This window comes from Rhinolophus hipposideros (genome assembly GCF_964194185.1).
Source record: "Rhinolophus hipposideros genome assembly, chromosome: 14".
In the NCBI taxonomy this organism is placed as follows: domain Eukaryota; kingdom Metazoa; phylum Chordata; class Mammalia; order Chiroptera; family Rhinolophidae; genus Rhinolophus; species Rhinolophus hipposideros.
In genome coordinates, this window is record NC_138060.1 from 54,786,623 (window position 1) to 54,813,928 (window position 27,306).

The 27,306-nt window shown below is 42.4% G+C and overlaps 1 protein-coding gene across 1 annotated transcript in view; it reads right to left on the bottom strand.

Annotated features, from left to right (window-relative positions):
* The window catches only part of SCN11A (sodium voltage-gated channel alpha subunit 11), a gene marked incomplete at its 5' end in the record, with an annotated part of 68,569 nt that extends 52,453 nt beyond the window's left edge, over positions 1–16,116 (bottom strand). Inside the window, 5 exons of the mRNA XM_081072929.1 lie at positions 3,431–3,534; positions 4,850–4,978; positions 11,135–11,236; positions 12,487–12,605; positions 15,850–16,116. Of these exons, the coding sequence (XP_080929055.1) occupies positions 3,431–3,534; positions 4,850–4,978; positions 11,135–11,236; positions 12,487–12,605; positions 15,850–16,116 (721 nt within the window). The remainder of the gene's footprint in view (positions 1–3,430; positions 3,535–4,849; positions 4,979–11,134; positions 11,237–12,486; positions 12,606–15,849) is intronic.
* Between the last annotated feature and the right edge of the window lie 11,190 nt (positions 16,117–27,306).

Consider the following 27,306-nt stretch of genomic DNA (forward strand, 5'->3'; position numbering starts at 1 on the left):
CTATGTCTGCCAGAGGGTTGCTTTGAAGAACAAATGAGAAGACTTTGAGCAGAAGTCTTGATGAGTAACTCGATGAGAGCTTGCAGGAAACTCCACAGCTGGAGGTCACCTGTGTCCCTAAAGCCAGAGGGAGGCCACCCCAGAAAAGGAGTCAGAGCTACATTTCACATTCAGTGGTCACTACCTACTACAAGGTACATGAGGTGTCATGAAATGTAGCTAAATTGGGGGACAAGAAGCTGGAAGGAGGAGCTTTGTCTGGACTCAAATAATGAGGATGTCCACAAGTAACAATAGGGATTGTTTTTTCATTCATTCAAGAAATATTTACTAAGTACCTACTGTGTCCATGGCAGGCTACCAAAGTTACAAAATAAGAAGAACATAATTTTGTGGTATGCTGGCAAATATTTAAAATCAGCTCTCTGAGGGGGAGGGGTTGTGAGTGTGCAGGAAAGTCTTCATCGGTAGCATTTACAGATTCCCTTGTTTGCTGAATTCTGTAGTGTAGATTCCTCTTCTCCCTCCATACACTCATATCCCCTAGTTGGTTTCAAGCTACCAACACGACATTTCTGGATGAGGAGTTGGGAAAAGACATGCACAATCTGCTGGGGAGCCAGAACAAGCCCGCCCCAGCCCGACACTGAGTCATGGGCTGGGCTCTCAACACAGCTGGAGAGATAAACAACGAGACGGGAATTGCAATGTGTGGGATGACACTAAGGGACAAAGTTGCCATTGATTGGTATAAACTGTGATGAGTAGACTTGAGAATACAAGGCAGCAGGAGGCCTCAAGGGATGACCTTCCCACAAAGTGTGGTGCCACATGGGGAGGAGCCTTGACGCCAAGCTATGTCCCCCTTTACTATGACCCCAATTGCAACCAAACAAGAAATTACTACAATCTCATCCAAGCCCGAGTTTAATCTATAAGAGGCTTGAGTCTTCTTCAAAGAGATTTGAAAGAAGGAAAGTGGTTGTAATTCCTAAACAATGTTTACATAGTTCCTAAAAGATTGTACCTCACACCCTTACTTCCAAAAGGCATCCAGGGATCTCATGTGTTCCTGAGTTAAAAGGGAGACTATGTTCATCTGCTTAGAGATGAAGAAGGGGACATGAAAGCTACTAAGTGACTGCCTGAATGTATATTTTACATGTATGAAAAAATAAGGTACTCAGTTCATGCAGAAAGTCCCTAAATGCACTGGGAAACCAAGGTCCACCTTGCATAAAAGGAAGAGAAGCAGGAGGAGGGACAAATTCTACATAAGTGTCCGCTGACTGCCAGTTTCTTTATCACTATGCAGTTGTTATTCGGAAGTTTCAAAATAACCCACTGCTCTGTTTGAAAAGAGCCAAATTGCCTGTACTTTTGGTATTGAAGCTAAGCCGTTGATAGAAGACACTAAAAGGGAAGGGAAGAGGGAAAGGACATCAGAGAGACTTTTTAATAAAGATTTTTTTTTGTAGAGGAAAGAGAGGAAAGAGGAAGAAAAGGAGAAGAGTGTGCCATAATAACCTCATTTTTTTTTTTTTTTTTACAAACTGGAATCCATATTCACAACCCATCCTTGGCTTCATCTTGATTCACAGAGCCCCTTTCTTACCTGGCTTCAGGGAGATCACTTTTGTCTTCCCTCCTACTTAACTGGCGGCTCCTGCTCACCTCCTTGCCCAGTTTCTCCCCTCCTCCCCTCCTTTTTAAGGTTGTAGTGTCCCAGGACTCAGACCTTTGCCCTCTTCCATTCTCCATCTACGCTCACTCTTTTGGTGATCTTATCAGATTTCATGGCTCTAAATATGTCTAGGCTCATAATTTCCAAAATTATATCTCCAACCCAGATTGCTCCCCAGAACTCCAGACTCGTATACAATTGCCCACTTGAAACTTTCACTGGATGTCTCACAGCCACCTCACATAGGACGTGTCCACTGCTGACTCCTAATCTGACCACCAAGACCTGTTCTTCTCACAACCTTCCCTGTCTCAGTCAATGACAACTACGTCTTTCCAGTCATTCAGGCCAAACACCTTGACTCATCCTTGACTCTCTGCTTTAGCTCACATCAGTATATAATCAACCTATCAGGAAATCCTACTGTTTCTACCTTCAAATTTATGCAGAATCTGACCACTGTCCACCAACGCCTCTGGCACCATCTGATCTGAGAGTACCACCATCTCTTGCTTGGATTACAGCAGTGGCCTCTTGCGTCAGTTTGGGCTGAGAAGCAGATACTCTGGGACCATATGTGCAAGAGATCTGTTGAGTGAAATGCCTGTGAAGAATAAGGGGGAAGGAATAGAGCTGGCAGAGAGAGCTTCAGACTGTGACACAGGGCTGACACCTGGGAAAGCAGAGCAGGAAGGAAACAGGATTGGACAGGAAGAGCCTCAGACTGGAGTGCTGCTGTGACAGTCTCAACTAGGTTGCTGGGGAGCCCCTGAGTCAAAGTCCCCCCATAGAGGAGTCCCATAGCCTTTAGGAACAGTGTCCCCAACATGTAAAGAAAGTATGATCTTGGCATGAACATGAATGCAGTGGGGAATCCAGAGAGGTGGCAGCTGGGACCATTAGTCAACTATGTTCCCAGCAGCAGGAAATCGGAGTGGCATATTTCCATGGTGCCCACGATACCTCCTGTCTGGGCTTCTTGCTTCTACCTTTGCTCCCCTGTATTCTATTCCCCACATAACAGCCAGAGTAATCCCTTCAAAACCTAAGTCAGATCATGTAACTCCTCTTCTGTAAGACTTTACATGGCTCTCATTTCTCTAAGAGCAAAGCCCAAGCCCTCCCAGCTTACAAACCTCCCTTCCACCCATGTGGTCCCACCTCCACCACCTGGCTCCTCTCTTGGTCTGCTCCAGCCTCATCTGTGTCCTTTGTATTCCTCTCTTTAGGTTGACTGTTTCCTATTCTCAGAACACTTTACCGTATATCTGCTTGTGTAACTATCACCGCCTTCAAATCTGCTCACATCTTACCTTCTCAGTGATACCCATACTGACCACGCTATAGAAAATTGCAACCTGTTTCCTTAATCCCTGTGACTTCCAGTAGCCTTCATGTTGTTTATTTTTCCTTTTTATTTTTCCATGGCACATATCACTTTCTAACATGCTAGATAATTTACTTACTTATGATAACTATTACTTAAGGGTCTGTCCCCCTCCCCCGCGCCCCCATCTAGAATGTAAAGCCCATGAGGGCAGGGCTCTTTGTCTGTTTGCTCACTGATGTATCCAAGCAGCTAGCACGGAGTCTGGACAATACATATTTGTTGAACGATCAAATGAAAAGTAAAAGCAGTTTGTTTTGTTTTTTTGTTTTTTGTTTACATGACATGTAGAGACATTTTAAATATAAAAGAACATTCTCTCCCACTAAGAGCCAACGTTGAAAGTTAGAGTGACTTACCTGAAATGACTGAAATGGCTTTCAAAGCTCTGAACACTCGAAAAGTACGTAGGGATGACAGACTGATGCCGCTGCCTTTGACATTTGGTAAATAGTAGACAAACCTACAAAACAAGGCACAGGGAAGCCTGGGCTTGCTCAATCCTGCAGCTGCACTGCATACGTCCATAAGGGCACAAGTAAGCACAGCCTGGGCCCTGGGACCCCCCCAGGTGAAATCAAGGGCCTCACCTCCCCAGGCCCACCTTCATCTCAGGGTCTCAGAATATCATTCACTATTGCTAGATTGCACAAAAATCTATATCATAGATTGCACAGGAGGCTGTTCTCAACTAATCTTTATATTTAGACAAAGGTGAGAATTCCTTGAAATAATCCATGTAGTGTGGCTACTTCCAATAATATAAATCAATCGAAACATTTATTGCCTGGCGACCAAGTTCCAGGCCTCAGTGCCCTTCCCTAAGGTCTCACTATGTGGCCAAGCCCAGAAGGGACCCAGGCAGTCTGATGCCAGGGCCTACACTCTTCACCACTGCACTACACCACCTTTCAATAATCAACAGCACCCAACTGTTGAACTTCAAATGTACAGCTGTGAAATTAATAGCAGATGCTATCTACCTCAAAGGGTTACGGATATTATATAGGAAAATATATGCAAGTGCTTAAAATAATGGCTGGCATACATTCAGTAATGTTAGGTTTCTTATTACTGTGCTGACAATTGTTCTTCTTGCTTTTTATTTTGCTGACTCCATCTCATCATGCGGATACCAAATTGATGTTCTTTCCTTTAGGAAGAACTTCAATTCTCACCTCATATTATATACACTATACACAATAAGGAACTCAAAATGTACCACAGATTTAAACATAGGAGCCCAAACAATCAAACTTCTAGAAGACAACATGAGAGAAATTCTTTGTAACCTTGTAGTAGCTAAAGGTTCTTTAGTCTCCTTGGTTCCTCCTATGCACTCTGACAGTCCGACACATGCTCCTATCCTAGCATTCACTCTACTGGACTGTAATAGTCATTAATTGTTTCTGTTTTTGTCTGGACTGTGAGCTTCAAGAGGGTGAGAACAATGTCTGTTTGTTTGTTTTTGTTTTGTTTTGTTTTTTCATAATCACAACCCCTGTATCTTGCACAGAACCTGGCCCATAATAAGCCAGTGTTTAGTGAGTGAATGTTGAAAGAATGAGAGCATGAGAGAATGAAAACTGGATTTGTGCATAGAAGCCTCTGGTCAATTAGCTGTATGGTGCTGTTCAGGGCCAACCAAAACTGTACTCAGAGTTCTAGGTATTATCAGGCCACACTTAGCCACTCCAGTGGATTCAGAGCCCTGATGTAAGACAAGGGGCTTCTTTCCCACCCCAAGTCTCTTAAATAAAAACCTTTAATATTCTTACGCTGTTGCAATGACAACGGAGTCCAGCCAGTTCCATGGATCTCGAAGAAAAGAAAACTCATCCAGAATAAAACCTCTTGCCAATATTTTTATCAGAGCTTCAAAAATATAAATGCCAGTGAAGACATACCTACAAAGCAAATCATTCAGAACAAGAAGGAACGTGATAAGTTATACGAAAAGCAGAGAGCCCACCGGTTTTATCTGGCCTAGGTATGGTTTTACCCATTATGATATAACATTGAACATTCTGGTCTTCAGCAAACCAGAGTTCAGAAAGGCAAGCTCCTCAAGCAAATTCTGCTAGTTGGAATTTCTGAGAAACAGAGCCATGGATAAAGTTGTAAAACTGCTTCTCAGTGGCTGGCTTCACAGCCATATTTTTGACAGAAGTTTCAGCCCACATGGAGCCCTAGGACAGGGGATTGTAGTTTGTCACTGCTTTTCTAGAATTGTTACTCTGATGTACAGAAGGGGATGACAGCAAAGGAACACAGAGAGTAAATGACAAGGCTAAAAATTGGACCTTTCCACATCTCATGTTCACAGATTGGAAAACAATATTGCTAAGATGTTCATACTACTCAAAGTGATCTACAGATTCAAAATAATCTCTATCAAAATCTCAATGACACTTTTTGCAGAAACAAACAAAAAAATCCATCCTGAAATTCATATGGAATTTCAAGAGACCACGAATAGCCAAAACAATCTTGAAAAAGAACGCAGTAGGAGGTCTCACACTTTCTTATATTAAAACATCACAAAGCTAAAGCAATCAAAACAGTGTGGTACTGGCATAAAAACAAACATAGACTACTAGACTAGAACAGAAAGCCCAGAAATAAGCCCTCACATATAGTCAAATGATTTTCAACAAGGGTGCCAAGACTATTCAATAGAAAAAGGACAGTCTTTTCAACAAACCGTATTAGAAAAGCTCAATATCCACATGCAAAAGGATGAAATTAGACCCTTACCTCATATCATGTAAAAAGATTAACCCAAAATGGATTAAAGAGCTAAATGTAAGACCAGAAACTATAAAACTCCTAGAAGAAAATATTTTCAAATCATATATCTGATGAGAGGTTAATATCCAGATTATATTAAAGAACTCCTATGACTCAACAACAAAAAACCAAATAATCCAATTTAAAAATGGTCAAACTACTTGAATAGGCATTTCTCTAAAGATGATATACAAATGTACAACAAGTATATGAAAAGATGCTCGATATCACGAATCATCAGGGAAATGCAAATCAAAACCACAGAGAGCTATTTCCTTACATTCATTGGGATGGCTACTATGAAAACAGCAGAAAATAGCAAGTATTGGCGAGGATATGGAGAAATTGGAACTCTCATGCACGTGATTGTAAATTGGTACAACGACCATGGAAAACAGTATGCAAATGCTTCAAAAAATTAAAAATAGAATTACCATATGATCCAGGAATCCCCCTGCTAGGTATATACACAGAAAAAAATTAAAAGCAAGGTCTCAAAGAGATAATTGCATACACAGGTTTATAGCAGTGCTATTCACAATAGCCAAAAGGTGGGAGCAACCCAAATATTCATTGATGGATGAATAGATCAATAAAATGTGGTACATACAATGGAATATTATTCAACCTTAAAAAGGAAGGAAATACTGTCACATACTACAACATAAATGAACATGAAGTCATTATGCTAAGGGAAATAAATCAGTTACAAAAAGACAAATGCTGTATGATTCCACTTATATGAAGCACATAGAGTAGTCAAATTACATGGAGATAGAAAGTAGAATGGTGGTTGCCAGGGAATGAAGGGGAGGGCAGAATGGGGAGTTACTGTATAACAGGTACAGAGTTTCAGTTTTACAAGACGAAAAGAGTTCTGGATGTGAATGGCGGTAACGGTTTCACAACAATGTGAATGTACTGAATGCCACTGAACTGTACCCTTAAAAATGGTTAAGATGATAAATTTTATATAATGTACATTTTACCACAATTGTTTAAAAAAAACGATTTCTATTTTCTTCCCTGAGTCCTTCATCATGTCTATCCTTTATTTCCCTTCTTCCCCTTGCTCCTCCTCCACCAAACAAAACACCATACTCTATCTCTCTTGTTATAATCCCAAATTGTCAGAAACGCTAGATCTGCACGCGTGCCCATGCACGCACACACACGTTCCACTTTGGGGACCCAAACAATCAATTCAAACAATCTGTTAGTTCAGAGTGAAAAAAGCGGACCTTTTCTGATAGAATAGCCAGTCATTGTCAGCCCTCAAAGCTAAAGAACTAAGGTCTTGAGAACTTGAAAAATTCAAAAGAAGCCAAGTCTAAGAGAAGAAAGGGTCATGACGCTGCACAGGCCAGAGCTCCTCTCTCCTTCAGCCTTTTTCTAAGCTGGGCACCTGTTAGGTGACAGATGAACTCAGCAGATTAGTTAATGTCTGCTCTGAAATGCCACTTTTTAAACTCAGGCAAAATTTATAACGTTGTTGGTATTGGGGGAAAAGGCTGCAATTGCAGATTTGTGAGATTTTACCAGTCTTCCTTTAGATCTCAAGCCAAAGAGACAGCAGCCCCTGACTGCCATTTCAGTCTGATCATCTAGCCTCCCACCTCCCACCTCCACCATTCTCTTTTCAGCAGAAGCCTGGCCAATGGTGGGGCAGGCAGACCAAGACGACATTTGATATGGAGTGGAGCCATGCCCACTGGTAGGAAGCAGGACTTAGGAGCTCCACGATGGGGAAACCCCAGCCCATCAGGCAAAAGAAGCCCTCTGGGGCGTGTCACTGTCAGTTCAAGCACCGTTCTGGGATCCAGCAGAGCATGGCAACATCTAAGGAGGTTAACAGAACACCATTACTTGGTCCTAGGGAACTGTTGCATTGATTCTGTGAGAGTTATTAACTTGGATTCCATTTCCCCATTTAAATGTTTTCTAACTGAAGAAACTGAAGAAACTCTCCCCCCACTCAGTAGCATGTCTCCTTTTATGAAGACATTTTCAACAGCCTCCTCCCAGCCCCACTTTCATGCATCCACTACAGGGTCTAAATGCCGCCAGGGGACAGCAGCAGCTTCCCCCACTGCCCACCTCTGCCTCCAGCCTCTCTGATTCCATAAAGCCTAGACAATGTTTTTTCATATCTCTGCCTTATGGGTCTTTTAGTAGTGAAAATGGCCTTGAGCAAATTAGCTTCCAGTTGGACCACTGCTTCCAGTTAATGGGAAGAGAGGACTCATTACATCTTACCAGAAGTGCTGGGCAGGGCAAACCACTGCTATGGGGGCAATGCCACCTCCTGGAACTGTTTCCTCCCCGGGTCCCACTCTTTTGACCACAAAGGCTTCCAGGGAGGCTGCTGTACATATTCAGCAGCAGCCTCTGTGCTCTCATTCAGTTCCTCACGTGGAACAGCCAACTCTCCAAAGAAGAGACGCTTTCCCCAGTGACACTGCCAGGATGGTTTCTATTCCCAGGCGTGTCCATGCCTCCCTGCTCCAAGGCACAGCCCCTGAGCTGGCTGGCCTTAACCAGATTCCAGGGCCCACCCAGCAACAGACAGGGCACAACCACTAAAAAATAATGCAAAGAAGTAAAGCTAAAAAGGCAGTAGAGGATTCCAATGAAATACTAAACATACCTGATTAACACAAAAGAAGACAGGAAAGGAGGACCAAGAAACACAAAAGCCAAAGAAGAAAAAAAAAGATGAGATCAATAGAAAACCAAGAGAAAACAGCAGACCTAAATTCAAGCATATCCAAAATCACATTAAATGCAAGTGAACTAAACATTCCATCAAATGGTAAAGATTGGATTGATAGACCACATAAAAAACAAAAAACAACTATATGCTTTTTACAAGCGATACAGTACAAATTCAAAAACACTAAAAGGTTGAGAGTAAAAGGATGGAAAAGATACACAATGCAAACAATGATCAAAAGAAAGCTGAAGTAGCTATGTTAATATCAGACAAAACAAATATTAAAAGAGTATTACTAGAGAAAAAGGACGTTTCATAAAGATGAAAGAATGCATACATCAGGAAAATGTAATAATCATAAACGTTCATGTACCTAATACTAGTGCTTCAAAATACGTGAAGCAAAATTTGGTGAAAAGACAGGGAGAATGGACAAATCCACAATCATAGAAGGAGATTTCAAGCCACTCTTTAGTAATTCATAGAAGTATTAACAGAAGAAGTAAAGGTATGAAAGATGTAGATGACACTACCAACCACCCTAACTAACCAACTATTTACAGAATATCAAACCAATCAACTGCAGAATCCACGTTCTTTTCTAGTGCACGTGAGACATTCCTCAAAGTATACCATAAAACAATTTTCTCTTGATTTCAGAAGAATGAAATCTTACGGAGTAAATTCTCTAACCACACAGAATTAAATTGGAAATCAATAACAATAAGACAACTAGAAAAACATGAAATATTTTGCAGTTAAAAAACACACTTCTAAACACATAGGACAAAGGAGAATTCACAAGAAAAAATAGGGCATGTTTTGAACTGAAAGGTAATAAAAATCCAATGTATCAAAATCTGTGGCATGAAGCTAAAGCAATGCTTGGATGGAAATTTATAACTTTATACAATTGTACAAGAAAGGAAGAAAGATCTAAAACCAACTTTTTAAGTTTCTACCTTAAGAAGCTAGAAATAGAGGAGCAAATTGAAATCGAAGTAAAGTAAATTGAAGGAGCAAATTAATATGGAGCAAATCAAAACTTCCACACACTACTGGCAGGAATGTACAACAGTGCAGCCAGTTTGGAAAAGTCTGGCAGCTTCTTACAAAGTTACTCATATACTTATCATATGACCCAGCAATTCCACTACTAGGTATTTATCCAAGGAAAATGCAAAATCTTCTAAAAAAAAAAGGGCTTTCATACAGAAATGTTCATGACAACTTTAATTATAAGAGCCAAAAACAAAAACAAAAAAACCCCACAACAACCTGGAAACAACGCAAGTGTCCACCAACAGAATGAGAAAACCAATTGTGGTACACTCATACAATAGAATACAACTCAGCAAAAAAAGAGGGGGAAAACTAGTGCTTCATACAATAGGATGAATGCATCTCAAAACATTACAGTGAGTGGAAGAAGCCAGACAGAAAAGTATGTTATCATACATGCCATGTTATTCCATTTATGCGAAATTCTAGGAAAGGCAACACTAGAGTGACCAAAAGCAGATCAGTATTTGCGTGGGTTTGGGAGTGGTAGGCAGGGGATTGGCTGCAAAGAGGCATGAGGAAACTTTTGGGGGTGATTGGAATGTTCCGTGTTGATTGTGGTGGTCTCTGTCACATAGCTAAACATGTGATAGAAGTAAATGGTCTCACATTAAATAATACGAGATAAATTCAATGCATCATTCAATATATTCCTGAAAGACTAAAACTAGAACAACACATAAGAGAATATTTATCAAAATATAGATCATTCTAAATTAACTTGTATCTCTGAATAACCAATTAAAAATTACAAAAACTAAATATTTTAATTGTCCAAAGAACTCACTCAGACTGACCAGGAAGAAAACAAAAATGAAGCATAGGCAAAAATGGAAATGCACAATTCACAAATGAAGACAGAAAAAAAGTTCAACCCATCTGGAAATTAAGGAAATGCAAATATCTTTAATTCCATAAATTAAAGAAGAAAAAAATGCAATACTGGCAAGAACTTAGTACAACTGGTTATCAGAATATACTGCTGATGGCAGAGTAAATTGCTACAAACATCTTGTCAATATATATATTTTTAAAAGCATTCAAATGTACTTTTTGACTTAGTAAACCCATTTCTAACACTCTATCCTAAGAAAGTAATAATTTTGAAAAAGTAGCTTGACACAAAAAGATGCTTGTGGCAATGCAATTTATAGTAGTAAAATCACTAGAATAGTTAAATAAATTATGGTTTATTCACCTGATAAAATATCATCCAGCCAACAAATAATTCCTATAAAGCCTACGTAAGCAGAAAGAAAGCCACTTAAGAGCTAGACATACAATTTGTCTGTGTGCTGTTAATTATCAGTATAATTTTAAGAGACCTTTAAAGACAATTGTAAAATGTATACATACACCAAAACAAAATTGACTCTGCCAGCATTTGTGTTGGGGAATTGGGATGACGGGTGACTTTCTCTTTCTCTGTATATCTAAACTCTGATTAGTTATCGTTCTTCCGGGTGTATTTGTTTAAGACCTCGGGACACACACTTACTCAGCACTGTCGATGTCTAAACCGATGTACCCCTTCCCGTGGGTTGAGGCCATGAACACGCAGTTGATGACGACAGTGCAAATGATGAACATGGTAAACAATGTGATCAGCATCCGTTAAGGCAGGTACACTGCAGGAGGGCATGTGTCATTACTGACTGTAGTGAACGGGCTGTGGGTGGCCTCCAGCTCCCCTTCTCTGCAGGTGCACCTGTCTCAGTGTTGGCTGAGAACAGCTCACAGCGGTCCCCTCCCCTGAAGAACCGTCCTTGGCTGAATGGCCGACGCCTCTCCCAGAGGGCTACAGCTCACTTCCATGTCTGACTGACACTTACAAACAGTTGGTCCCTTGCTTCCAGGCAGGGCAGCTCCCTGTGGGCTCAGGCTGACTCAGACCTCGTCCTTGCTTGCCTCCTACTTTGGCTCCGTCCTGTTTCCCTTCTTCCTTCTACGGAGAGCACTTCTCTACTCAATCACTTAAATGAAAATCCCCATCTCACTCTCTGCTTCTAGGGAATACAACCTAAACAGTTATTCCTTCTCATTCTCCTCCATATTCCATTATGTCTACCAAATGTCTTTTTCACCCCCCCCAGTCTAAAGCTGCCTAGTGTCTCCCCACCCCCCACTGCACCCCCACTGCACATATCAGAAGTGCTCAATGATTCCTATCTGTCTTTATCCGTTAAGCCTGACGTTGCAAATCCAAAGTCCTAAGAGCCTGGAAAGCCACATAACTGGGAGAAGGAGGCCGATGTTGGGTCCCAGGGAGGAGTGGAGATGTGGCAAAACAGAGCTTGCACTTGTCCTCTAAAAGGCAGTGGTTTCTCACTACACTGATTTGCCAGGTAGCAGCGCGGGCCAAGCCTTGACAGAGGTTCCATTTTTCAAAAGAAGCTGGAAACCTGGACTTTCAACATTAGAGAGTGTTTCCCAAGAGTTTTAAACACACGAACACAATGCATTTATTGGCTAAATACAGTACACAGGTTGACAGTTTACAATCTTTGTTGCAGTCTCCACTGAGTTGTTCCTTTCTCCAGGAAGCCATCCCTAATGCCTGCAAAGCACAGCGGCGCCTCTCCATACTACTATTTCCAAACTGCCCATGTCACTAAGGAAATCACCCCCCTTTGACCCGGCTCATCCTGAGGCCACAGGCTCCCAGAGCAGGGGTCAGGCCTTGTTCACAGCCTGCACTAGCTCGACCCTGCCATGGAGCAGGAGGCACTCAGCCAGTATTTGTTGAAAGAATGAGCCGTTTCCACTCAATAGATATGTGAACACCCCGAGGCTCAGCTCGTAAACTCTTCACATGATCTGTGAAGAGTAAAAGACGCAACCAAAGGATATGAATGGACTGAGATCCTAATGGCTAAACTTCGGATTGAATTGAAAGGCCCCAAAATGAACAAGGCACGCTTGGCACTGAAGCGGTAGATTGTTCTCTTTTTGTTCAACACCATAAATGTCTGCAAAAGACCAAACACAACAGGAATTACATGCAGTGACAAAAGAATATTTATCATGAGTGCATTTAGAGAAAATTCAGTGGAACCACGGATTGAGGTGCAGCTTGGCTTATTACAATAACTACAGCTTCTGATTGGAGAGCTTTCCCTCTGAAGCCCGAGGTACTTTCTGACCAGCCAGTACTGTGGCTCTGGAAGCCTGGGTCTCACTCAGAGGCCCAAGATAAGTGCTGGGATGTAGACTGTTCACCCAGTGGAATATTCTCGAAGCCCCAGAGATGGAACACATGGGTCCTGAAAATAAAGAAAATAGGGATGAAGAATAATAACTGGGTAAAGCAAAGCTCTTCGTATTGTACTCCGTGGTATGTATCTACAGAGACAAGAACTGTTATAGAAGAGAACTTGAAGAGATGGAAGTAGAACTGAACGTTCATGCTCCGCAGATTTTAAATTGTTGTGATTACTACTGAAAATTTGTAATGAATCTTCGAATAGTCAGGGACCGAGAGAGTCCACATTGTTACGCTTGAGCAGTTCTACATGAGATAGCCTGTCAATCAATTCTAACCCTAAGGATCTTCAATTAAAAAGTCATCAAGGTTCCCAGACTTGCTCTTCCATTTCCCCCTGGACATAGGGGCAAATCTGCCTGTGGTTTTCAACTGGCAGGGGAAGGCCTACAGAAGCATCTGGAAAGGCCTGCGGGTGTTTTTCGTTGTCTGTCACAATGACTGCAGCCTTTCGTGAGTAGGTCCGGGGATGCCAAAGCCAGGAACAACCTGACGAATGGTGCACTGTCCCCTCCATAGTACCCAACTGTGCTCCATTGAAGAACACCGAACGAGTGCCCATTTCCTCTTAGCACATCTTCCTGGACTCTGGGAAGGAAGCAGGCCTGGACAACAACCTTCACTCACAAACTTCTAACATCAGCCCCCAGACCTCCTTCTTTCCATGTAACTGTACTCTAGCTATCCCTTTATATGCCCTTAAGGCTGTTAGTTACAAAAGCCTTCACAGAACGAGGGTCATTCCTGTCTCCCTACGCAACTGTCCTTTTGAGATTTGCAAAAAGTACTGTTTGACCCGTAATCCAGAAGGTTCTCAGACAGGAAAGACAGGCCTTGTCACCAAGGCCCAAGATAGCAGTGCAAGTGCCACCTTGGCAGAAGTACCAGAACTTCGGCCACTGCCAACCATCAACCTTCCTTCCCTAAGGTGCTGGAACTTACCTGTCAGCTGACCATCTGGCTGCAGGGAAACCCGTGGATGGGGTATTTTCCATTGCTTCCATAACAAAATTAAACGAGCCACAGGGTTCTTTAAAAGCTATGAGTTCGGGAGCCCAAGACCCACTCTGGGAATTCTGTGTCCTTCCTTTGGATAGAAAGACAATATTAGGGCACAGAGCAAAACTCTCCTTGAGGTGGGTCACTCCAAATTAATAGGTGGCATGATATGGCTCTGTTTCTATGCCCTTTGATTTTGATATTTTATTAATGCCTCCTCTGACTGCTTTCAATATTTCAACTAATGGTGTATTTAACTACACTTGCCAGGGTTTTAATGATTAAAATGATAGATACCAGCTCCTTCTGTCTGCTCGCTGACACATCTCCACCCCTTTCTCTGTAGCTCTTCAAAATGGAAGTTTCTAAAGAGAAGAAGTGCCCTGCGACTATAGAAAGAGCCTTTGGGTTTGAGTCCCAGCTCCATCCCTTCCTAGTTGTTTGACCTGGCATAAGCTACTTCCTCATCTAGTCTCCGGTTTCCTCGTCTGCGAGGTGGAGTGTTAACGGTTACCACACGTACCTCACATGAGTGTTGAGAGCACTGATCATGGGTGTGCAGAGTTCTAAACAAGTATCATGTCTTCTGATTTGAAGGGACAACCCAGGATGAGAAGAGATGGTTCTAGAACATCCAGCCAGGCTGGAACAGAGCCCATCCTCCCAGGACTGTCCACAACACACCAAGCTACTACCTGCTGGGTCTCCTATCCATCCTAGAGGCAGAAGGAGGCCTTCAGCAGTTAGCTCACATTCAACAACTCTGCCTCCAAGAAGCCCCTGGAATTCTGGGGCATAAGGAGAAGGAGAAATACCAGAGTATTTTTGTACCTTCTTCTCTCTTCCCCCTTCTTATCCTTCCCACTCATACCCTATTTCCCTCTATACACATGGTCCCCACTTTGCCTGGTAACCCTAAGTCAATTCAAAGACATACAAACCAGGTAATCTTTTTTTGGAGAGCTCAATTTCTCATGGTTGCCAGCAAAAGATGCTCTCATCATCCCATGTTTCCTAGGACTTTTCCCAGACTCCCCAGCATCCTTCCTCCCTGATCTCAGTCTGCTGAGGTGGGTTTTCCATTCTCTGCTGGATCACACAGTAAGATGATGGTGGCAAGGTCTTCTTAGCCTTTCCTGAAAGGGGATAACTATCCTCACTGCGCCAGGCTTTCAAACAGCCATCAGAGGAACCCAGAGCTCGAATTGCCTCATTCAGAGGCTCCTTTAAGGAACAGTTACTGGAATTTCCCTGCAAGAACTATATTTAGGTAGATGAAACAGCAAACCTATCACAATATTGGCATGGTATTTACATATAATTTGCATGCGCCCACTTGATTACCATATTCTTAGACTTTATTTATTGAGCTCTGATTATGTGTCAACTGTTGGTTTTGACCATCATAAGTCTAAAACAGCCTAAAAAGCTTATCTCCTGAGGCTTTTTAGAGGTAAACTCTGTTTCAAGGTACACTCTTGTTGCTGAACGGGATGTTTCTGGAGAGCAGTATTACTCCTTCATATCAGTATAATGCATTACAGTTTATAAAGTACTTCCATAGCATGTCTATGTTGTAAGGTAGGGAAACCAGGCATTCCTCCCATTTTACAGATTAGAAAAATGAGGATTAGTGAAGTGATTTACCCTAAGTCATAAAGCCAATCTTTTGAAATGGCCTACATCCAATATTTCTGACTGCTAGTCCAGTCCTATTTCCTGACACCATTTTATGTTCTTTCTGTTCTCCTTTTAACCTTTCTGCTGCTCCTACTCGTCACGTTCTTCTTCATGACATTACAAAGAGAAAATGAGGACAGAAAAGGGTTCTCAGGAATACAAAGGAATAGTACAGCCTGCCCTCTGCAAACCCCAAGATCGGTTTTTGGAGATCCTTGTAACAGCAGTTATAACTGCATGGTTAGAACACCCCAGTCACCCCATGGGACTACCTTATGATTTCTGTAGAATGGGTCCAAGTCTTCCAGGGGCTTCGCTACCAGCTCCCGGGGAATATCACCATAGAGCTTGGGCAACTTCCTAGAAGCCTTTAGGTCAAGCTGAGGTCGAAGTTGGGGTTCTGCTGCTGTCGTGTCTTTGAGCTTCTTTTTCTCCTTTTCGATGGCAATCCGCTTCTCAATTGCAGCCAGAGAGTCAGAAGTGAAGGGTCGGAAATTCCGCGCATCTGGGAAGATCACTGGGTAGTACCAGTCATCCATTTTCACCCTCGGGACAGAGATAAGGAACAGATCCTTAGAGAGTTCCGGGAGGTAGAAATCACACAGCCTGCCATGGGATTCCACTCTCCAAGGACGATGTCATGGGACTCTGCAAGAGTTGAGACTGAGGTGAGGGGCCTTGGGAGCGTATTGGTTATGGGACAGGTCAGAAATGGCCACCACTGTGAATGTAGCAGGAACTTTGGGCATAGGCAAGACCAAAGCAGGGCGTCGTTCCTGGAGGATCTGGGGATAGGTGGGAAGTTGAATTCAGGAACAAGAGGCAGAAGAAGCCCAGTCTCTAAAATTAAGACCCAAGTATGGAGCAAGACAATGGAACAGGCTGAACTACTGAAGTGAGGCCTACACATGATAGATAAGTGAGCACAGTGTGAACAGGAAAGAAAGGAGCAGGGAATCGAGTGGCCCGTATCTATGGATTGCAAAATCAAAACTAAGTGTGTGGGTCTTTTCTCACATTTGGTCAGCAAAGTTCTTCTTCCGCCCCCCCTCCTTCTACCTTTCACCTCCCCCGCCCCACTCTGGTTCAAGCCGTTGTTTCTCAGTCTAGTTGTGTAGGACACAGCTCCCTGGCCCATGCTGGTATTATGAGGCTTGCGCTCCCCTGGCTGAGGCAGTCTGTTGCCCGTCATTGGTCTGCCGCTCACAGCAGCTTATGGCAGCGCTTGCCACCTGCCGGCCACTCACGCTGGCCACCAGCCATTCACGATGGACACGGTAGCCCATGGCAGCACTCAGCAGCCCACTGCGGCACACGGCAGCTCACGCCAACCTCCGGCCCCTCATAGCAGCCCAGCTCCGGGGAGAGCTGTTGTTCACAATCTTAGCTGTAGAGGGCACAGCTCACTGGCCCATGTGGGAATCGAACTGGCAACCTCAGCATTAGGAGCACTGCACTCCCACCCAGCTGGCCCAACAAAGTTCTTAAAGTATGATGGGATAGAAACAAAAAACCCATGAACACAGGAATGAATATTTGTATGAACACCTATGATCCTATGCCAGCTCTCTTACTTCTGAGACCCAGACTTCGCAGAAGCAAGACCCCAAGAAAACAAAAAGGATTTGTCAAACTTATAGCATCACTCTACCATGGAATGACATAGCTATCCCAGCCTTTATCCCTGGCAGCCTCTTCCACAAGGACTTTCTCTATAGCCCAGGCTTAAAACTAGACAGAGAAAAGCAACAACCTGCAAGTTGAATGCCTTTATTCCCCGTGTCAGCCATCCTCTCCTTTCTTATTGACTGAATGCCAATCTGGGATTGTCCCCCAAACCAGTCCAGGGAGCTATGACGGGGACTCCAACAAGAGACTGAGGATTAACCACGTGTTCAGTGTCTGTTCTAGGCACAGTGCTAGGCACTAATGGGGAATAAACCAGTCCCTCCTCCTGGTCCTACAGTTATCCTGCCTGGGGGTAATGGAGAAGACAGATAAAAGACAGGACATCATAATGGAGTAAGACAAATGCTACTATAGTGAGAAGTAGAGGGTGCTATGTCTGTGCATAGGCTAGGCAGCTAAGTAATTTGGGGCAACCAGGGATGGCCTACCAATGCTCTAATCTCCTAGTTGAGACCTGAAGAAGATATCGGACTTAGACAAGAAGAAAGGGACATCAGAGTGTTGCAGGAGGAGCAAACAGCATGTATAGGGGCCTCCGGGTGAGAAAGAATATGGTGTCCATCAACAAGTTCTCTTTCCCCGGAAAGGAGATTTTGTGGCATGGAATGGTCAGATAAGGCTCCAGTCAGCATTGTGAGAGCACGTGGGGTCCTATAATCCTGAGTAAAGACCATGGACTTCACCCTGAGGATAACGGGGAGCTGCTAAAGAGTGGGTTGCTGCTGTTATTGTTGTTGTTATTGTTATTATTACAGAGTAACACTGTCAGGCTTGCTTCTTTTCTTAATATCTCTTTAACTGGTGAGAAGGAATAGGGCTTAGGACGGCGGATGAAGGAGGTGGGGAGGCTAGAATCAGAGAATGACCTTGAAAACTATTGCAACAAATCACAGCCACTGAGGATGACCTAATGGACCTGTTAGTCATTTAAGAAACAGCCTTGACAAGGGATGAATTGGAAGGGAGGGATTTGAGGCACAGCAAGGAACCAAATTTCCTGGCTTGGACAGCTGGGTCAACACTGGTGGCACTCACTCATATAGAGAGCACTAGGAAAGGAGGAAGCTTTGGGGGAATAAATTCTGGTTAAAACACATAGAGTAGAAGCTGCTTGTGGGACCTGCAAGTGGGGAGAACCAGGAATCACATCTCACGCACATTAGGCCCTGAAAACAGCACATAAGAAAGAAAATAACAAAAACATTGTCAAAACTTCTCTTGATAATCCCTCAGGACGGTATCATATTGAAGAGGCATCCCAACTCATTGGTCAACAAATTCAACACAGCCTGCCTTTCTCCTAGAGCCAGAGCCCATCACTCTTTCTCCAGTTAATCCCCAAAGTAGTTGGATTATGTCTAAGGGACATAATACAGGCAATGTGTGTGTCTTTAAACCCACGAAGGGTGATGGGATATTCACAATGTGTGAGTTCTATGTCAACTGAAATGAAACGTGGAATTGTAGATTCACTGCATGCTGTCCTCTTCATTCAGGGTCAAGCTCTTCACGGATGCGCCTGGACGACGCAACTGGCCGTACTACTTAAATTACTCTGTCTCTTCTCCCACCCTCTCCATTCTTCTTCCCTTCCATTCCACCCCTCTGTCTCTCATAAACATACACAGCCGAATTTGTAGAAATGAAGTGGGCAAATAATAAGACTCTGTGGTATTTGGCTCTAGAGCTTAAGAAAGACATTTAAGACGGGGATGAAGTCTTTTGCAGTCAACTGCACATGGATGTTAGTTGATCCTATAAAATGGATGAGCTGAGAAAGACCCTGGAGGCAAAACTGGACCTTATGCTGACTTACAGCAAGGAATCCAGTGGAAGGCTGCTGCCATAATAGTGAGGCTATTACAAAAGGAACTAGACACTCTGAGCCTGCTGTTCTGACCCCGGGAATATTTTGCCTGCGTTTTCGAGGAAAAGAGATTTGATAGAAATAACACAAAATGAAACTGAAAACCCCTGAAAGTGCCCATATTAAAATTTGTTATAGATGATGAAATAACTGAAGAACCACATCTTAAAGGTAACATTGAAAACGGCAAACACTGACCCAGGAAAAAGAGGACTTTATAAAAATTGTCAACTCAAATAAATCTGACAAAATAAAATCTCATGCAGTAAAATTTACTTATTAACTGAAAAAAACTGATGAAAGAATCGACCATTTTTAATAAAAGGAAAGTTGGGCTGTGGAAATAGAGGTTGCACATGCAAAATTTGCTAAACTAATAAAAAATCAATATGGAACATACTATAATTGGTAAAATTGGGGGTGATTCAAATTTTCATTATGAAATTTATACCAAAAATACTTAATTTGGAAATTTTTCTGTACAGAAAATAGATTGCATTGCATGGAAAATTGGCTGAAGAATCAAATTGGCTAAGTGTAATTATTTTCCAAGACTTACTAATAATCGAGTATGAAGGCAAATTTTTAAGACACTAAATGACTCTTTACAGAAATAATTATTTAAGTGTATGCTCCCAAAATATGAAGAGAATCCAAAAAAATGGAGGATGCATGGACTCCAAGACACAGTGTACCTAACCCACGAGTGCAATAAAAAAAATTCTAGGGTGACTGCATTTCTATTGGCTTAACCAGCAATTGATACAACTAGAATTAGAAGTCAGGGTGCCCTCAGAAAAACCCTCAAGAATAAGGTAAATTCTCTATACCAAAGAGTATGATTGAGAAACTGGTTTCTTGATAGGTAAAAAAAAAAAAAAAAAAAAAGGTAATTCGAAATTCCATCAGAACAATTCATTCTTCAGAAAGTCACGTTTTCCATATGAAGCCAACTAAATGGCTTAGTAGACACAATATAAGAATAAGAAAAAGAGAGAGTCCACTTGACCTTGACACTTAGAACATTCTCCATGCAGCAATAGGTTCATGATATCAGAGTCTGTCCCTTTCTCTATGGGTCCAAATATGGTACTTGGTTTTAAAGACTAGTAGCTACAAAATTATTGTATCATAAAAGTTTTATGTTAGGTTTAATTTTAACAATCATCCTATAGATAAAACAGAATTCATTACCGTGACAGAACAGAATTCAAATGTGACAAATGTGATAAAATTTTGTTGCAAGCTAGAGTTGGAGAAAAAAGACAAAGGGAACCTGAAAGCCACCAAGTTCCTCATCCTAAACACTTGGACAATCAAGGCATTCTAAGGAAGGCTGATGGATCAAGGAATATACGTATAAGTCTATCCCTTCAAATTGTGCAGATAATCACGGCAAAACCAAATTTAAAATGTAAGTAACAAACATGGAAAGGATCATGAGGACAGCAGAAGGATTAATGTCAGTAAGCTAAATTCCTCATCTCACATAGGGGCAATTCAATAACTTCTAGTTAAACTTGAGAAATCAAGAAACAGAAGTATAACTAAGGTTAGGGTTAGGGTTACGGTTGAGGTTAAGTATGGTTAGAAGACTGAAAAACTGAAATGGTTAAAAGTGGGACTGAGTATATAGGTGAAGATGGAGACATTTTATTTTTCATGCTAGATCCTTCCCAATATATTTTCATTCTGAGCTATTTGATGTATGTGCATGTATGTGTTACTTTTATCAGAGTGCAAAGGAATGTAAAAATCCTTCGAGGGCTCAAAACATTCTCTGAATCAAAATGTCAGGTACAGTGACAGGCTTGAAATCTCCTTGAGTCACAAAGGAAGTAAGCATAATCTCAACTTGTAGTCCTAAACCAGGAGGCCGACGACATGTGAATTACAATTTAACGTAGGAAATCACAGAGACGGGAAGGACCATGGTGAGGCCCTGCAAGACAAATGCTCCGCTAGGAAAGAGGGCCAAGGCCTCACTTCCCCAAGCAGAGATCCTACATTCCTCGGGAATGGACTTGCAGTTAAGATTAGGTAGCTCTGGGCTTTAGTTTAAATCTATAAGCTTTATAGAGATATTTAGATCAGAATTCCAAGCATTCATTTCTTCATGTGTTAGGTGCTGGGTTGCAAAGTGATAATAATACACATTTTAGTCCTCAAGACTCTTAGAGTGATGTGGGGAATCAGGTAAATCAAGGCCAGAGGATGAAACCATACAATGAGTATGGTGCACTAGGGAAAGCTTTGGGTACTGTGGGAGCCCAGAGCGCATGGTTATGAAGAATCAAAAGTCATTGAGCTGGGAGGAGAAAGGAAGGTGTATGCATGTGTGAAAGCACTGAGGGTAGGAAACAACTTTTTGTTTCTTATTTATGACTTTCCCCACAATTATAAAAGTAACATAACCTCACTGTACTGGACTTTTTCCGCTTGCCCTACAGCTCTCTCCCCATCCTTATCCACCCTGCTCAGTGCCCGTGAAGCTGATCTACATGAACCCCTCATCGGGGTCCCTTGAACTCTGCCTTCGAGTTGAGTTTGGCCAATGGAAGGCACCAGCAACAGACCCAGAGAATGGTAGAGAGTGAGGTCAGGGTTTTCCTTCCCAACTTTCTCCTTGATGGTGGCCATGGGCCACATTTCCTGTCAGGTGGCCTGTCCACACAGCTCTCTCTCCAGTCATGTCGCACCTCCTTCCCTTTGCTCCTTCTGATGTAGGGTGTAATGACACCCACTCCCACCACACTTGAGAACTGCACCCTCACTTATTTCTGTTACTGACCTCTGCCCATATCTTTGTAAAATGTCCCTTTAATGAAATATCCTTAAAATGTCCAGTTTCCATGTGCCATCTGTTTCCTGCCAGTGCCCTAGCAGAGTCATCCATTAAATAAAATTTAGAAAACAGAAAAGGAAATGATCACCCAGAAGCCAAAGCCACCCAACACATGGGAGTTTTAACATTTTGGTATATTTCCTTTTGTACATAGTTACATATGTACATTGCCATGCATGCACACTTTTATGTCATGAACTTTTCAATTCATGCATTATCACAAACATTTCTACAATAATAAGTATCATTTAATGTTCATTTGGAATTAAGATGAATTATTTGTGACCTTCTCTTAAGAGACAGAGGTTTTAACCTTATACCTTGCTTGACTAGTGTTTCTCTGTAGCTTTCTCGCTCGGTAAGGAGCAAAACTGGACAACCTGATCCTCACACTTTACCATAACCAGTAAGCGAAGTCACTGGGGAAGTCACCAAAGGTTTGCAACTACACACCCAGGACATTTTGACAGGGATCTGGTCCACACAACCTGAAATACCAAAGGTCTACCCTGAGGTTAATAAGAGCTATCAGCTATAAGTTAAGCACCGTGCCAAGTGCTCTAAAAGGATTCTCTCTCATAATTTCCCAAGAATACACGGTGAATATTATTATAACATCCACATTTTACCAAATGAAACATTAGGGCTTAGAAAAATTGAGATACTTGCCTATGATCACATACGTAACTGCTAAAGAATTTCAACCCCAAGTTACCACCATGCAATCCACCTACCTGTCTAGCTCTTCATACTCAAGGCTAAGACATCCCAAGGAAGTGAGGGAATGAAGTCAAAAAGAGAAAGCCACACAGCTTCCAGCTGGGCTGGGTCTATGACACCCTCACTGTGTCTGACATGCTTCCCCGGACATCAGCCTCACTGCCACCTCCCCAATCATATGTCACTCCCATAGGCATTCCTCTGGCCCCACCATGACTCCCTAACCCTCCTTCCAAACCAGACAGTCCAATGGTAGCTACACCCTAAGATGCCCCTTTGTCCATTTCAGGTGGTGGTCTGAACAATAAATTCTTAACTTTGATGACACATAAACCATATTCATTAATATGGTTGTAAAAACTAATATCCCTTTCCTCTTGCATAGATCACATAAGAAAATCAGAAAGCAAATGAACATTAACAGACTTTAACACAATTGATCTCAGTGCAAAACCAATGCCACAGTTTGCTAGCTCTTCGGGGGAAAAAAAGTATACATTAATTTCTGACTAAGTTAATTGGCCACAGGGAATTCAGAAAAATAATTGGAGGATTTGCACCATAGCCTCAGACTTGAGAACATATTTACTGGAAAAGCCCAATTCCTGACACAAAGTCCAGTGTTGTGAGCACCTATCAGGCCAGCCAGCCAGCCATCTCCTGTTCCCATGCCCCCATACCCCCCCTCAGAGCATTTGAGAAGAGGAGAACCACCTGATTGTCCCCATCACTGAACCACATACATTGTACCTGGTCTCTGCCTCTGATTTGAGCGGGAAATGTTTACAAAAGGCCTGTATTCCACCTTGATTTAAAAACAAAAACAAAACATACAGAGCAAGTTCCACAGTGGCAAGTCCAGCCTTGAAAGGATGGCAGAACAGGGCTGCCTCCAGCCCAGAGGACTCACCTGCCTTCTGGTAAGGCGGCTCCAGACAGCAGCCGTGTGGTCCGTGGTACCTCTGGAAGCTCTCCTCGGAGCAAGTCTCCCACAGAGTCTGAGCTCCTGCTGCTGGCAGTCGGAGCCCTTTTGGGAGGAGCAGCTCAGAAGCTGGGTGGAGAGTGTGGAGGAAGGCAAATGGGAAGAGAGCCAAAGTGATTTTAAAGAATCGTGGAGGAAACCCTGTAACCGGAGAAGTGACTGAGATGGTACTTACATTTATACTTTGCAAGCATCTGCCTTTAATCAGTGCTTAATCTATCTGCAGAAAGCATCATTAATAAAGAAACAGGTTGTTGTTTTTTTCTCTGGCCTCATCCAAGTGGTTGAGAGAATACAGAAAAGTCTATGAAAGCCAGGCTGTACTTCTGCATTAGCTTAGCCTGCATGTCACCTGACCTGGGGGACCAGGGTCTCACACCCCAGGACCTCCTGAGATGCCTAATGTGAAACTGTTCACATTATGAAACAAGGCACCCATTCAGCTCCTCCTCCATTCTTTGCTTTTGAGCCATCCACACAGGGGGTTCAGACCAAGGAAAATACATGCTTGCTTATGCAGTTCTCATTAAGAACACCAAGAAGACTCCTTGGCCACCAAGGAATCTCTACAATGGATCTGTTACCAAACCCAAACTCCCTCATGTAAGCTTCTGTTTTGTTAATTCTTGGGGGAACATGAAATCGCTCTAGGCAGTGTCACCCCATAAGCTATTTTCAGCCATTGTCACCTTGCAGAGGCTAGCTGACAGCCATGTGTGATAAAGGACACAAGATGGATGTATGCAAAAAGGCAGAAGGTAGAAAGTAAGTGATCAAAGGAGTGTTGGATGGAATCACAGGCAGATTTCGGTCCTGCCAGAAGGGACACTAAATACTAGTCAAAAGAATTGGCCTAGGGGTGTGAAGGGGTCCCGACCCACTGAAAATTCTTGTGGGTATTTTGCACTCATTCTTACATGTGCCTTTTTTTAAAAAAAAAAATTTGGGCAAAGTCTTATTTCATCAGATTCACAAAGAGTTGCAAGACTCCAGAAGACTTAGAATCACTAGTTTAAAAGTCACCTTATACTTGGGAACATTTTAGATGATTTTGTTCAAAAATCTGTGTCCAACAATGGAGAAATGGTTGAGTAAATCATTGGCCACTCATGTAATAAAATATTAAATAGATATTATAGATAACACTAAAACAGTGGTCACAGTAAGGAAAAATTCCTATTACGTGATATTAAAGAACATTCATAATTATCTCATTTACTCATTACTTAGAGTAAATACTTGGATAAAGGAATTAAATATTTGTAACATGTTGAGCATTGTCCTAAGCTTCTTTATAAACAGCTCAAGAAGTTGTTAAATAACATCACTCTTAATACTTGGATGTTTTCTATTCCAGCATTGGTTTTGTTTTGGGAGGGTTTTTTTAGGCCATGTGTCAGTCGGTGGGTGGGTTTGACTTCTTTTGCTGCATGCTCTGATGTAGTACAAAGGGTCCATTTGTGACTGTCTTTCACTGTCATTTAATGTTGTCCCATCTCGTTTTTGATGGTTGCTTGGCGTCCATCATCTGGCTGAGCCAAAATTGATTCGACCACTAGCCTACTTCTGTTACATACTAATATTCAGTTCTGTTTTGCAGCGAATATTGTGCACACAGCTTTGCACACTCTTACTTCTCTGTGCTGGGGCTTATTTATGTGCTGATAATGGAGCATGGGACCCGCTCCATCTAATTTACAATCACATCCCACCTGTTGACTCAAGGCAGGGTCCAAAAAGTGGTCCCCATCAGGCCTTAAGTAGGACTATGGGGCTGTTTGTGGGGAAAAAAAAGAAGAAAAAAGAATTGGCCTAAGTCCCAACTCTATCACTATAAGCTGAATGATATTAGATGAATCATTCCATTTCTGAGCCTTAATTTTCTCCCTATAAAATGAGATGACTTTTTCAAACATCCTTAGTCTTAAGAAGCAAATGTGATAATAGCTGTAAAAACAAGTTGCAAACACTAGAAAAAAGATCAGTTAATTTTTAAGAAGGAAAAGGTGTGGTTGCTTTTCTCCCTCTGCTGACTAAACACCAACATCTCAGGGAGAGGTACTGAAATCTGACATGGGATTAGTACCTAGCCTGGCACAGTGTATGTAACCTGACTTTTTAAAGCAGTGATTAGAAATTCTAAGCCCTTGTCTGATTTCAGGGTGATTCTCAGGATAAGAGAAGACCAAAGAATAGGAGAAGGACTTAGATTAATAAGCATTTTTTACATGGATTAAAAAAAAACACACGTGTGTTTAAAGAAGTAAAGGAGACCTCTCAATCCATTATCTTAAAAGGCTCTGACCTTTTAAAATATAAACTCTTTGCAGATATTATTTTCCTAAGCTATTAATTCATATGCAGACTTCCCACTCTGAAGTTTCAGAGAATCTTTCTAGTTCCATCTTGGAGGTAAATGTCAATGATTCAAAATGTAAAGACTTAAGTGACAAAGAGTAATACACGAACACAGGCCATCCAAGCAGTATGGGTTTGCACCCAGGCCTTGCCCCAGACTTACCTCTCCTTCACTTGACAGATGGAGCAGAGCACCTGTGCTGAGGACTCATGAGAGGAGAATACCAACGTCAGAGCGTGGTCAGGATGTCCCCACATTTGCATCTCTGGAGCCATACAGCACCTTCACCCTCAGAGGCTAGCAGGCAGCGAGCCCTGCGAGTCTCAGTCCTGCCATCTGATAAGCTGACCAGCTTCGATGTCAGTGGCCAAGTGAGGTGCACCAGTTTTAGCACAAGCCACATCTCCCATCTGTTTATTTAGCAAAGATGACATTGATCCTCCACTATTGCAGGTCACATGGAAACACCAAAATAAGACCTGAGCCCTTGAGGAGCATACAGTCCATTGAATGACAAAGAAAGGTATACAAAGCACTAAAAAAGAAGAAAGAGAGCATCAAGAGGCTGCAAGCGAGATGCTACCAGAGGCCTTTACAGCATGGAGCAAGGAGCATCTCCTTCTGGAAAGGCTTCCAAGAAGAGATGGGATTTGAGCTGAGGCTCACAGGATGAGTACGAACTCAAGATGAGGACAAAGTAGGGATGGGCTTTCCAGGAAAAGCACGAGCAAGGACACACCAGCCTGGAAGGACAGGGCATGTGTAGAGAATCTCAAGTGATCCCAGGACGATGGAGTATTGACAAGGGGAGGGGCACAGAAGAAGGGAAGGCTACAATGAGGGGATGCTTTGCATGGCCTTGCATACCACTTGAGTACCACTACGGAGTTTGAACTTGGACTTGTATTGAGTCACAGACATGACACCGGCACTGTTTTCAGCTTTTAATTATTTATGTATAACCACCAAGCCTTCTGTTTCCCTAATGTGCACCACTGCTGACATCTCACTGACAATAAGACCTCCATGTAAATAAACAGACGTGAATGGGTAATGCTGAGGGTATGCCAAAGCAGAAGGCAGAAGGAGCCAAAGTGAACAGAATGCTTTGTCGGAGAACTGGCTGTGACTGATTTGATTTGAGCTTTGAGGAAGTACAGAATCCATTTCCTAGGAAGCACTTGCCTTCACAGTTCTAAGAGACATTCCTTGGTGGAGCTTTATAGAAAACATGTTTTCGAAGACATCGTTTCATGATCTTGTTCAC